The following is a 12359-nucleotide window of genomic DNA, read 5'->3' on the forward strand; positions in this document are numbered from 1 at the left end:
TGGCAGCATCCCCATGGCCTTATGATCAAAATTCAGATGCTTGGCAAGTGGCCTGTATTTATGACAGTTGCAGTGTCTACTTTGAGACAAGCAAAATCAGTAGGGAAGCCAGATTCACTTAACATGTGCTACTAACTTAATAACTGCAGTAATGTAATTCACTTTATTGTGGCAAGAAAGACTATAAAATGGAGCAAAAAAATTATATAACAACTGTCTTGCTTAGCAATGGAAATTTTGGTCTCAACTGTGGTTGTAAATAGAGGATGATCTATATGCTAACAGGCTGACCCTCGCCCAGAGCTCCAGCTAAACAGCTTCCTCATCTTGTTTCGAGTAGGAAAATGAATGAAACCCCCAATCTTTTGGACCTCGGATGGAAGTGATCCTAATATCACTGATCAACTTGAGTAACTATAGCCACCAACTGTAAATATTGGAAGGCTTCGTGAATGACATCACACTGAAGACGGAAATTTCTCCAGGCCCAAAACACAAGTCTACACTCAACAACTCTAGAGTGCCATAAACAAAAGTGACCTCTCTCAGTGTTTGAGAGGGAAACCTTGAAAAAATAAGCCCGAAATCCGTGCAGTCTCCAAATTGACCGAGGAGCCCAGGTGTTTCAAAGACGAAGGGGCTTCCGCCTGAACTCTCAGGCAGGCCCAGCAGCTTCGCCCCGGGAGTGTGGGATACCCTCCTTGGGTGTGCTGGGCTCAGTCCTTGGCGCTCCTGGGTCTGACTGAGGATTCTCGCCCCACTTCTACGGCCAGGGGAAGCCTATGTGGGACGCCCTGAGGGACTCCCTCAGGGCGTGACGAAATCGGGGTTTTGCTCATTGCAGCCTGGAGAGCGCTCTAAAGGCCGGAGGCGGCAGCAGCAGCAGCAGCAGTAGCAATAGCCGCGCTCGCCCAGTCAAAGCTGCTCTCTCGGCCTCTCGCTTTGTTGCCCTGGCCGGCTGAGCCTCGGGCAGGGGGCGGAAGGCAAGGCGGCTGCGTCTCTTCCTCCTCCTCCTCCTCCTCCTCTTGGCGCTGCCCCCCGCTCATGGCGACATTGGGCACATCCGGGCTTTTCTTCCTTCGGCGGCCGCCGCCGCCGCCGCCGCCGCCAACGTCGCTGCTGCTTCTGCTGTTCTGAGCCGCGGCCGGCCCGACTCCATTAGAGGGTCCCGTCCCTCCCCGCCCCTGACTGCCTGACTTCCCTCCCTCCTTCCTTCTCCCCGCCGCGTCCCTGGCGGGGAGGGCCCGAGAACGGCTGCGCCGCATTCTCGGAGGATCCACGGTGTCATGTCCAACCAGGGCCCCCGGAGGAACGGGCCCGTCAAGCTGCGCCTGACAGGTGAGGAGGGCTGCCGTGCGGGGCTGCCGGGCGCACACGTTGCTGGGCCCGCGGAGGGCGCCAGGCCTGGGTGTGTGTGTGTGTGGCTGGGAAGGACCAGGGGTCGGGAAGGGCGCCGCGGCTGAGGGAGCCCCTTGACCTGGGAGCGGGTTTGGGGTGGGGGGTGCGGTGCGGAAGAGAGGAAATGTGTGGGTCGTCCCGTGGGTGGCGTGGCGAGGAAAGCGTGGCCCGGCTTTGTTTCAGGGGGAGGGAGTCCGAGAGAGAGAGGGTCGCAGGGAGGAAAGCGTTCTCGGGGGCGGCGGGGCAGTGGTCGGCTCTGGGCGGCGAGGGAGTGGGAGGTGAGGGCCCGGTGCAGGGAAGGGAAAGGGGAGCTTGGAGAGAAGAGACGGGAAGAGCTCCGATCCCGGGTGGGAACAAGCTGCTTGGGTGCCTTTGAGATTGAACCTGGGGGCTCCCGGATTCCACCGAAAGCTTTCAGGCCTTGGGAGAAAAGTAAACTCTTCTCCCACCCCCACCAAAAAAAATCTGGGCAAAAAAAAAAAAAGATGCGGCTGAGGGACTGGAAAGGGAAGGGCGACGGAAAGGTTGGTGTGCCGCGGAAAAAAAAAAAAAAGAAAAGTGAAATCCTAGAGACGAAATAGACGCCGCAAGGACTTGCAGGGCTGGTTATTCGGAAAGGTGAAAAACAATCCCAGTTTGAATCGCTGGCGTGAGCAGGACGGATTCCGCCTTTCCATGGTTTTAATTCTTCCTCTGATTCTACTATTTGCAGGGTTTAGGGGGATTAATTAAAGCCAGTAAACGGTTTACGCTGTCTGAAATTAAATATTGCAACGCTTCTAGGATTAAGTCCACTTGAAGGTTTAGTGTAAGTTCCAAAGTTTTTGAGTGTAAACTTGAATCAGTTTTCCGCCTCTTTGTACTCTTTGTTTTGATGTGCTCCGCTGCTCTCTTGAATCAACCACCATAGGGGAAGGTTGTGTAAGGTTACCTGGGTATATAGCTCCTTGGGATGTTGTATGGAATACAAGTGTAATTAGATTTTTCAGAACATTTACAGCTTACATCAATATCTATCTGAAGTAGATGAGTCCTGTAGCTTAAACAAACAAACCCTACCTTTTAATACTGCAGTTTACTTGTACTTTAAACAAAATACATCCTTTTGGTGGAACTTGGTCTCAATCAATTCTATGTAGGATTGTTACAGAAGTATATAAAAACATAAACAAGTTTTATATTTTGATGTTGTAGCAAGTTTTTAAATGCCAATATATTTTTTCATATATTGAAACATTAAAATGTTAGGTTTGTTTTCATTTACAGTATTGTATATGATTGCTGATATACATCTTACATGTTTATGTTCCAATAAATCTGCAACCCATGTTTTACTCAGAAAGTTAATTCCACTGTGTTCAGTAGAGTTTTTCAAATACATTCTTGAAATGTTTTGTAATTTTGTTTTTGATATTACTAAGCTATCATACGGTGGAACAAATCTATCTTTTAAACTTTAAAAGCCTGATGTGCAAAGGGGAAAATATTTTTGAACAATTTTTACCTCTGCATTTCTACTTTAGTTTCTAATTTTTCTGTTACATGCTAATATATATGACATTGTTCATTATAATATCCTAATTAAGAGATTAAAGGGAAATCAGATTTTCATTTATTTTAAGAACTCATTCAAATGGCAGACACAGTTAATTTAAGAGGTACACTTTTTAAACTCAATGTACTCACATAGATCCTAAGAACCTTGAGTAAATAATAGTATTTTATTTGGTTACCAAGCAATTTTGTAATATTCTTTGAAAACAATAAGAATTAGAATTGTCTATTCTTAGTAATCATATACCAACAAAATATTTGGCACTGGAGAGGATACACCATTTCACAAACTATCAAGTCTGTACATAATGTCTCTTTTTCCATAGTCTAGGGAATCTTCAGTAGTTAAGATGCTTTGGAACAATATTTAAAGAAAAAATGCTATAATCATAATATTTATTTAGAAGTAAGCAATACAGGACTTTGGGACTTCTGAATAAAATATATTAAGGCTTTGTAGAATGTCTCAATTCCATGCCTCCTGCAGTTCGATTTCTCATCCTGATAAAACAATTACTTCCAATAATTTTTGATGCTAAAATTATGCAGATTTTAAATATCTGAAACTACAAATTTAACTGAAACTGTTTGAATAGCTGTGTTCTATCAGTATGTTTAGATGCTAAAGAATCTGATTTCTTTGTACTCTTCAGATTCCATAAATTTTGGAACCTCTTGTCTAGATTAATTATATAGCAAACATGTAATACATATTTCAAATTTGCTATCTCTGAGTGTGATGGTACAGTCTGAAAAATAGTTTGGAAAAACTGGATTCAATTAGCTATTTTCAGGATGTAAACATTAAAGGTTCTAGCGAGAAACATTGTTGTGACTAACTTGATAAATTACAGGGTAATGTTTGATGTGAGTCCAAGAATTGATTTGGACCTAATGCCCAACTATCATTTTGAGCAGCCAAATAAAATATTTAGCCTAGGCCTGATTTAGAAGAAAAGGCTGATTCTTTGTGAAACTTTAAGAATGCTTGAGGAATGTTTCGCATACCTTTGCTGTAAGTGTTACATAGGTCTTTATTCTATAATCATTACAAAGACCTAATTTTATAAAAGATCTTTTCATAGTTTTTTTCCATATTAATTTTGAACAGTTGTAAATGGAATCATTTGTGATATTTTTTCTCAGTTATCAATAATATATGGATATATTATTTGTCAGACATCCTACTCAAATTGTTTCTGCTTACTCTACCAGAACCAACATGGTGGCCATGTTCTGAGTACCTTCTATTAAGCAGCGCCATCTTGTGGGACTTAGGAGTTAAGCCTTCTCTGTTGCAGCACCTGTCCTGTGGAACAGCATCCTCCCAGAGATCAGATGGCCCTGACTCTCTTGGCCTTTTCTAACTCAGTAAACACCTTATTGTTCTCTCAGCATTTCAGCCAACTTGTTTGTTGGTTGGTTTATTTATGGCTTTAAAAAAAACTCTGATTGTAAGACACAATGTTCTTTTCTGATCACTAACGTGTGATATATTGGTTGATTATAGTTGTAATTTGTTTTTAATTAATTGAGGTTTTTTAATTTTTTGTCACCTAGAGCCAAAGTTGTTAAATGGGTAGCCATATAAATTATTTAAACAAATATGGATACATATTAGGATAAAAATTATTTTCTCCTTCAACTTTTCTATTAATGACAGTAGTATTAACATAGGTCAGGGATTACTAATGTCATTTGCTTCATATAAATTAAAGTTGGAAAAGAATTTGATTGTTTGAAGCGTTGATTTTGGATTTCCTTCATTTTTTAATAAGGGAAAAGGCCCAGATGCTTTTTTAAAAATATAGGTTTGTTCTGCTTTCTGTACTGAGCCACAGTTGAGAAATCATTTTTTAGGGATTACAGGTGATAGTTTTCTAGCACTATTAATCAAAATGCATTATGCACTATTCAGATTCTCACTTCTTAACAGATTTTCACTGAAAAGAAAAAAGGTAAAAGCAACAGTTTTAAATAAAAATAGCTGTGGAAAGTATCTATATCTGAATCATAAATGTAATGAATGAGGCAAATAACTGCTTGATAAAAGCTTTATCTGCATTTAAAAAACATCTAGCAGTATAATAGACGGCTAAATTTAAAAAAAAATCCAGGAAGAAAGTGGCAAACTACTTTTGCATAATTGCCAAGAAATCAACATATAGGATTTGAGATTGTTTCAATGGAGACTTTATTTTTAATGAATTTCAGATTGTTCTTCATGTATCAGTCATGAACATTCCACAGAATGACACACCAAATAAACTTTAAGGAAGATGCTTTACACACTATTTGCATAATACTTTGAATGAAAGATTGTTCTATCAACCTAATGCTGTAGTTTAAATGCTTTTTAAGAGTATGTATATTGCTATTGAATTTATGGATTCACAAAGATGCTGAATCCTAATTATAATAAGGAAGTACCTATAATACCATAAAACTTAATAAATACAATACACAAGAGTAGCATAACAACTATTTTGTATTCATTAAGTCATTAAGGAAATGATGAAGTATGGGAATTATATTAGTCTGTCTTGTTTAAGGACATGTTTTTTGAGAAAAAAATCAAACAAGTTGGTGGCCACTTTATAAACACTTGTGAGCAGTTCTGGTTTTTATTTTGTATTGATACACCTGAACTAACATGAACCAAATGACTCAGAAAGAATTTCTAGAATTATCTGGAAAATGAGTTGGATATACACAAAAACAAAGCAAAACAAGGCACTCAAAATTTAAAAATACATCACTGTCTCTTGGAAACTACTCTCAAATTCTTCTTGGTTATACTTCTTGAAAACAACTTGTGTTTTCAGTCTGTGACTTTAAATGATATTATTTTAAGGAATAGAAGATTCTTAAATATGATCTGGCGCAAGAGTTGAAAAAATTGCAAAAGATAGTGATCAAGGAGCTAGAACTAACCCTTATGAGGAAAACAGAATGAGTTTGATTGGGAATGATAGACATGTATTAAATAATATAAGACAGGGAGAAAATGGTAAGAAAAATTACACTAGGACTGGAGATGAAGAGAAATTCAGTATAGATAGAAAGTACTTCAGATAAACCATCTGTCTGTCTCTGTGCTGTCATTGTACAATAAGTAACAACAATTCTGGAACAGCAATAGCACCGCTTTATAGTGTTCTACATCCCTCTCAAAGCAGTTTACAGAGTCAGCTGGTTGCCCCCAACAATTTGGGTCCTTATTTTGCCCACCTCGGAAAGTTGGAAGGCTGAGTCAACCTTGAGCCTGCTGGGATTCGATCTGCCAAATTGCAGTAGGAGTAGCTTGCAGTACTGCACTCTAACCACTGAGCCACTGAGGCTGTTGCTTTATTTCTTTATATATTTTTTAGAACACTCTAAATAATTAAGACTCGACAGTGAATAAAAAAGCATGAATTAAAAACAAAGTAAACAAGTAAAGAAAAATTATAAATCTGGGCATGATCAAGTTGGCATGAAGGCATAATGAGAGTTGCAGGACTGCTTAAAACTTTTGTGAATCCTTATGAATATTCAGCATTTCTACATAAAAAACAGTGATGTGCATAGCAGGGTTGTAAAGAGAAAGCCACTACTCTTCAAAAAGAACATTGCCGCCCATCTACAGTTTGTGTAAGACCATATGGATGAGCCAGAAGGCTATTGAAAGAATGTTCTGTGGACTGATGAGACCAAAATAGAACTTTCTGGCTTCAATGAAAAGCATTCTGTCTGGCAAAAGTAAACACTGCATTCCAGCATAAGAACCTTGTCTCGTCTGGTGGCAGTATCGTGATTTGGGCCTGCGTTGCTGCATCAGGATCAGGACAGTTTGCTGTCATTGATATAAATTCTGAACTGTATTGGCAAATTCTACCAGAAAAGTATGTGTTTGAACTGAAGCTCAGGAGAAAATGGATCATGCAGCAAGACAATGATGCAAAACACACAGGCCATATGACTAAGAACTAAATAACAGTTAAAGAAGAAGAAAGTTAATGGCCAAATCTCAATCGTGACCTTAACTCTATAGCAATGTTTTGAAAGACCTGAAGTGAGCAGTTCATGTGAAGAAGCCCAACAACATTTTTGAGTTGAAACTGTTCTATAAGGAGGAATGGACTAAAATTCCTTCAAACCAAATTGGCAAGACAATGTACACTTATCAAAAATGTTTAATTACAATTATTGTTCCCGGGGGGGAGGGGGGGCACACCAGTTACTGAAAGCAAAGGTTCACATGCTTTCGCCACACACACACACACACACAAATATGTAGCCGTGTTGGCATAGTGGTTAGAATGCAGTACTGCAGGCTAATTCTGTTGGCTGCCACCAATTCGATCCTCACTGGCTCAAGGTTGACTCACCTTCCATCCTTCCAAGGTCAGTAAAATGAGGACCCACTTTGTTGGGGGCAATAGGCTGACTCTGTAAACTGCTTAGAGAGGGCTGTAAAGCACTGTGAAGCGGTATATAAGTCTACGTGCTATTGCTATTGAATAATTTTCCTCAACAAATAAATGAACAAGTATATTTTTAACTCATTTGTTGAATTGTGGAGAACAGTTCACATTTTAGGTTATATTTATGCAGAAATGTTGAAAATCGAAAAAGGTTAACAACATTTTAATCACCACTGCAATTCTGTCTTGCAAAATACAGGGAGAAAACATACCTCTGCAGAATGTGTTGTAGAGCATAGGGGCTAGGATAGAGAATGCCTGGCACCTCACCCATATCTCATATACTTTTTGCTTGGGGCGAGACACATTCTCTTAAAAAGTTGGTACATTTTGTCAGGTGCTTGATATATCACAGAAAAGATTTATAGATTATAACAGCAATTTTACAAACTCACATCTGGATCAGAATGTGGTTGGAGTATTATGTATTCTGTGTTGGCCTATCTTTGGAAATAACATGTAAGTTGCAGTTGGCACAGAAACCAGTGGCCAAACTGCCGGTGGGGCAACCAGCTACTGCAGAATGGTAGGAATATTAAAGTTGCTGTATTAGTTACTACTAGCTGCCCAATTCAAAATATTGGCTACCAGCTCAGGGATATTAGAAGGCTTCCTCACATGAACTGCTCACTTACAGTCCTTCTACGATATTTCTATACCATTAAGGCTTGGTCTCCAACCCGGTCTTTCAGATCTTCCAATGGTGCCCTCATCACCATTGAAACTGAGTCCATCCACATTGTTGTTGGTCATCCTCTTCTCTTTCCTCTCACATTTCCTAGCATTGGAGCTTTCTTTAGGGAGCTAGGTCTTTGTATAATATGTTCAAAATAAGATCATTCAAGCCTGTCATTTGTGCTTCAGCTGAGAATTCTAAGTTGATTTGTTTGGTGATCCCCCATAGCTTGCATGATTCTGATCTTTGTAAGCTGCGAGACATCATGACATTTGAATATCTTCCAAGACCTAAATGGGTGCTTTACCAAGTGCTAGTCTGCAATGGAATCTTTGACTGCTTGTTCCTTTATATGGTTGATCCTAAGTGGCAGAAATTATCTACCACTTCAATATCTTTATTACCCATTCTTAAATTAGTTGATTTCTCAGTTTCATTTGTTTTTTTAATTCTAGTCTCATTTGTTCACTGTGCTCCTTGAGTTTTATTACTAAGGCCTGCAGATCTTTTCTATTTTCAGCTATCAGGTTAATGCAATAGGACAGATTATTGAAGTTTCTTCTCCAATTATAAAACCATGCTTATTTTCCTCCAATCCATCTTTCCTTAATATATATTCAGCATATAAGTTGAAAAGGCAGGATAAAAATATAGTAATAGCACCTGGAGACAGCAGAATAGAAGAGAAAGAACTGGTAAAAATAATAAAATAGAAGTATAAATAGAAGTAATATGAAAGCAAAGATAGTAGCAATAATAATAGGCACCTTGGATGCATTCTCAAAACAACTGAAGCAGTGCATCTACACCATCAGCATTGACGAGGTCACCCACACAGTCAATCGCAAAAGGCAGTTTTGCTTGGGATAGCTTACACGCTGTGAGGACACTTTTTAACATAATTAAACAATATTTCCCTATCCCAGGACTTTGGGAAGGACTTGATAGGTAAATAAAATGCCAGATCTAGTCTGAACATCATGCAGACTGTGTGGCCAACAATTATAATAATGGAGAGAATACAGCCTTGTCACAGTCTTTTGCCAACTTGGAGTCAGTCTGTTTTACCATGTTCTGTCCAAATTGTGACTTGTAATTAGTTGCTCATGAGGATGAGATGTGGGATTCCCAGTGGGATTCCTGTTTCTATGGGATCCTTTGGCTTTCTCAATTTCCCAGCATGCATTAGTGTCTCATGTTCTGCAGCCATTTCTAAAGTCAGATTCCTGTGGCATCTTTTTCTATGTAGGACTCTAATCTGTGTTTGATGATCCTAAACATTATTGTGCTAGCATGCAAAATTAGGGATATTTTATGATACTTTGCACACTCTGGTAAATATTTTTGTGGTACTAGAACACCTCTTCCTGTTTGTTGCCAATGTGTTGTTCTCTATATTTGCCAACACAGCTTGGTTAGAGCCTTTACTGATACTTCTGTTGCTTTGCCATTATTTCTGTGATTCCATCAGCTTCTGTAACCTTGTGACTCAGTAATGACCAGAGTGTTGATCTAACTTCATTTTCTTGCATTAGAGATTTTTGTAAAGTAGGGAATATCTTTTAAGATGACTTGGATATTGACACCTCTACTGTATTGTGTGTATCCATTCTTCATAGTTTAATCTCATTTGAATTGTTTTCTGTCTGTCCATTGGTGTCCTTTAGCATACCAATTTGTGATTTAACCTCTTTTTGAGTTCAAAGATCTTTTGAAAAATTCTTCTTGTTTTTCCATGTCTGTTTCCCTCTTCAATATCTTTACAGATATTGTAATAAAATTATTCTAAAGATTTTATAACTTGTAGTCATCATAGTTATATATTATTTCTAGTAACAGACAATGTGCTTCTCAATGCTCACTGCTGGAGGAAGAGCAGCTGGGGATACAAAAGGGCTACATTTACGTTCTACTTATAGACTTCTTATGTGTGTCAGTTTGGCCATTGCAATGTACTTTCAAAGAACTTAATCTTTGTGTAGTCTTTGTATTTCTTCCCTCCAGTGAAGCAACCAGTTTTTTCACGTGTTATTTTCTATCAGATAAATTTCACTAGTGATTTTCTTTCTTTGCTAGATAACAGGTTTACAACATAAAGATTCCAGAGGCTTACAAAGACTAGAAAAAAATACCATCTTTGAGCATCAGTTATAAAATTAATGAATTCTTAAAGACACTGGTCAACCAGAAAAAATATTGTATTGAAACTGATTGTGAGCGAAGTTAAGATTTTTGCAAATTTTTTTACAGTTTCTATAACTGGTCAGGATAAATAACTCACTGTTTGTTTTACAAGATATTTTTTTGTTCAGGAGTCCGTAGGGCCTACCTGTATATCAGTTTGTTATGTTTTTTTCAGCCTTATGCTAAACCAGAAAGAGCAATAAAATTAAAACTGCTATAGTATTGCTAGTTGAATAATGTAGCCCAGTTGTGCAATGTAAATAGGCACAGGGCTGCAGTACCTATCATTCTAAGTCAGGGGTGTCCAACCTTGGCAACTTTAAGACTTGTGGACTTCAACTTCCAGAGTTCCTCAGCCAGCTTTGCTGGCTGAGGAACTCTGGGAGTTGAAGTCCACAAGTCTTAAAGTTGCCAAGGTTGGACACCCCTGTTCTAAGTAGAACAGTAGCAGATGAGACTTACCAGGGACTGGAGGGGAGGTAGTATGTTTGTATCAGTTGGAAACCGCAAATTTTTGCTGCCATCCTCTAGTTGTACCTAGCTTTGCCTCTGATAAAATGGGAGAAGCGTAACAGATTTTACATAAATTGCAGTTGCCATTGAGATTATGTGAGCTTAAGAGTGAAGATGCTACTTTAAATTAATACAGCTAAATATTACTTAAGCCTGTCTTATTTATGGAGTGGGGATGAGATAAAAGCAGTGCCAATGGAACGTGGCAGGAAAAAAAATGTTGCCAGGACATGTTTATGCTGTGGTTAGGTAAAAGTGAGGAAAGGCCCAGGGCTTATGACAGAAAAGATACAAATTTAAATGGATTATGCTTTCGTCATAAAGATTTCAAGTTGCTAAAGGGTGGGAGGAGGAAAACTATTAAATTAGTCTTAAAACCATAGAATCCAATAATAGCAAAACTCCTATTAAGTATTCTATGTATGAACTGTAGAAGGCAAAACCATGTGATAGCAGTGCTTGCTAACCTTTTTTTATTATGTGCCGTTGAATTGGTGTTAGCTCTGATTCCTCAAAGTCCAACTTTTGCTTTCATGGACTACAACAGGGGAAACAAGTTTGTATGATTTTAATCGTTGTAGGTATAGGAAAATCATTGCATCAGAATATTGTTTCCAAAGCTTTCATCGCTATTCTATTGCTAGTCTATGGCAATTTTTAAAACCACTGGTTCATTTATTGGTTATAGTCAGTTCAAAAAAGCAGAAGCTACCACTTCAGTATCTTCATCTTCAGTTAGTTGTTGTACCTGTCATCATTCGTTCATTTTTTAAATGTTTAATTCTAGAGTTGTTTTTCGTGTCTAGAATTTGCAGTTCATTTACATTTCCAGCTATCAGCATAATTTCACATTACTTAGAGCAGGTCCTTGATGTTTCTTCCTCCAGTTTTAAAACCAGGCTCATCTTCTTCCAATCTAGTTCCTCTCACTATATATACTTAGTATATAAGTTAAAAATCATGACAGAACATACAGCTTTAGTTTTGATGACCTGGAGCCTATTTATTTCACCATGTTCCATCTAGGCGGCTTCCTGACCTGTGTACAGTTTTGTATCAGGACTATGATATGCCAGGATTTGAAATTAAATATATTGTACGATAGTTTGCATACTCTGGTCATATCTGAGTTGTTTTAACAGTAGCTTTCCATATCCTTGAAAAAAATCACATGGTCAGTTTGATTTTTGTGTAGTGTATTCCATCTGGTGATGTCCATGTACAGTATACAAGAATTGTTTTTAGTTGTTGGAGAACTGTGTTAGCAATGAAACAAAATCACTGGATTAGTAGAATGACATTGCCCTGCTTGATTTCAATTTCCTATGCCATACATTCCAATTACATTTTCTTCCATAATATTTCCAATTTTGACATTCCAGTCTTCAACTACAACAGCATATTTTTCTTGTATGTTTTATTGATTTCAGATAGAATTTGACCATGAAACTCATCAGTGTACTTCTCTTCCACATCAAGGATTGGAGCATAAATGTGAATAATCATGAGATCAAAGGGATGTTACAAAATCTAATTGATGCTATTCAATCATTGACTGCACTGTACCC

The 12359-nt window shown here is 38.5% G+C and overlaps 1 protein-coding gene across 2 annotated transcripts in view; it reads left to right on the top strand.

The window, feature by feature from the left end:
* Positions 1-833: 833 nt before the first annotated feature.
* SMURF2 (SMAD specific E3 ubiquitin protein ligase 2) overlaps positions 834-12359 on the top strand; it is a 70664-nt gene continuing 59138 nt past the window's right edge. The window contains exon 1 of one of the 2 annotated variants that reach the window (XM_026678765.2): positions 834-1338. In XM_026678765.2, the coding sequence (XP_026534550.1) occupies positions 1287-1338 (52 nt within the window). In that variant the 5' untranslated portion in view covers positions 834-1286. The remainder of the gene's footprint in view (positions 1339-12359) is intronic. The other variant, XM_087956108.1, reaches the window with a different exon arrangement.

This window comes from Notechis scutatus, chromosome 2, assembly GCF_049901735.1.
Source record: "Notechis scutatus isolate UNSWTSFEM ecotype Mainland chromosome 2, rNotScu1.2, whole genome shotgun sequence".
Classification (NCBI taxonomy): Eukaryota; Metazoa; Chordata; class Lepidosauria; order Squamata; family Elapidae; genus Notechis; species Notechis scutatus.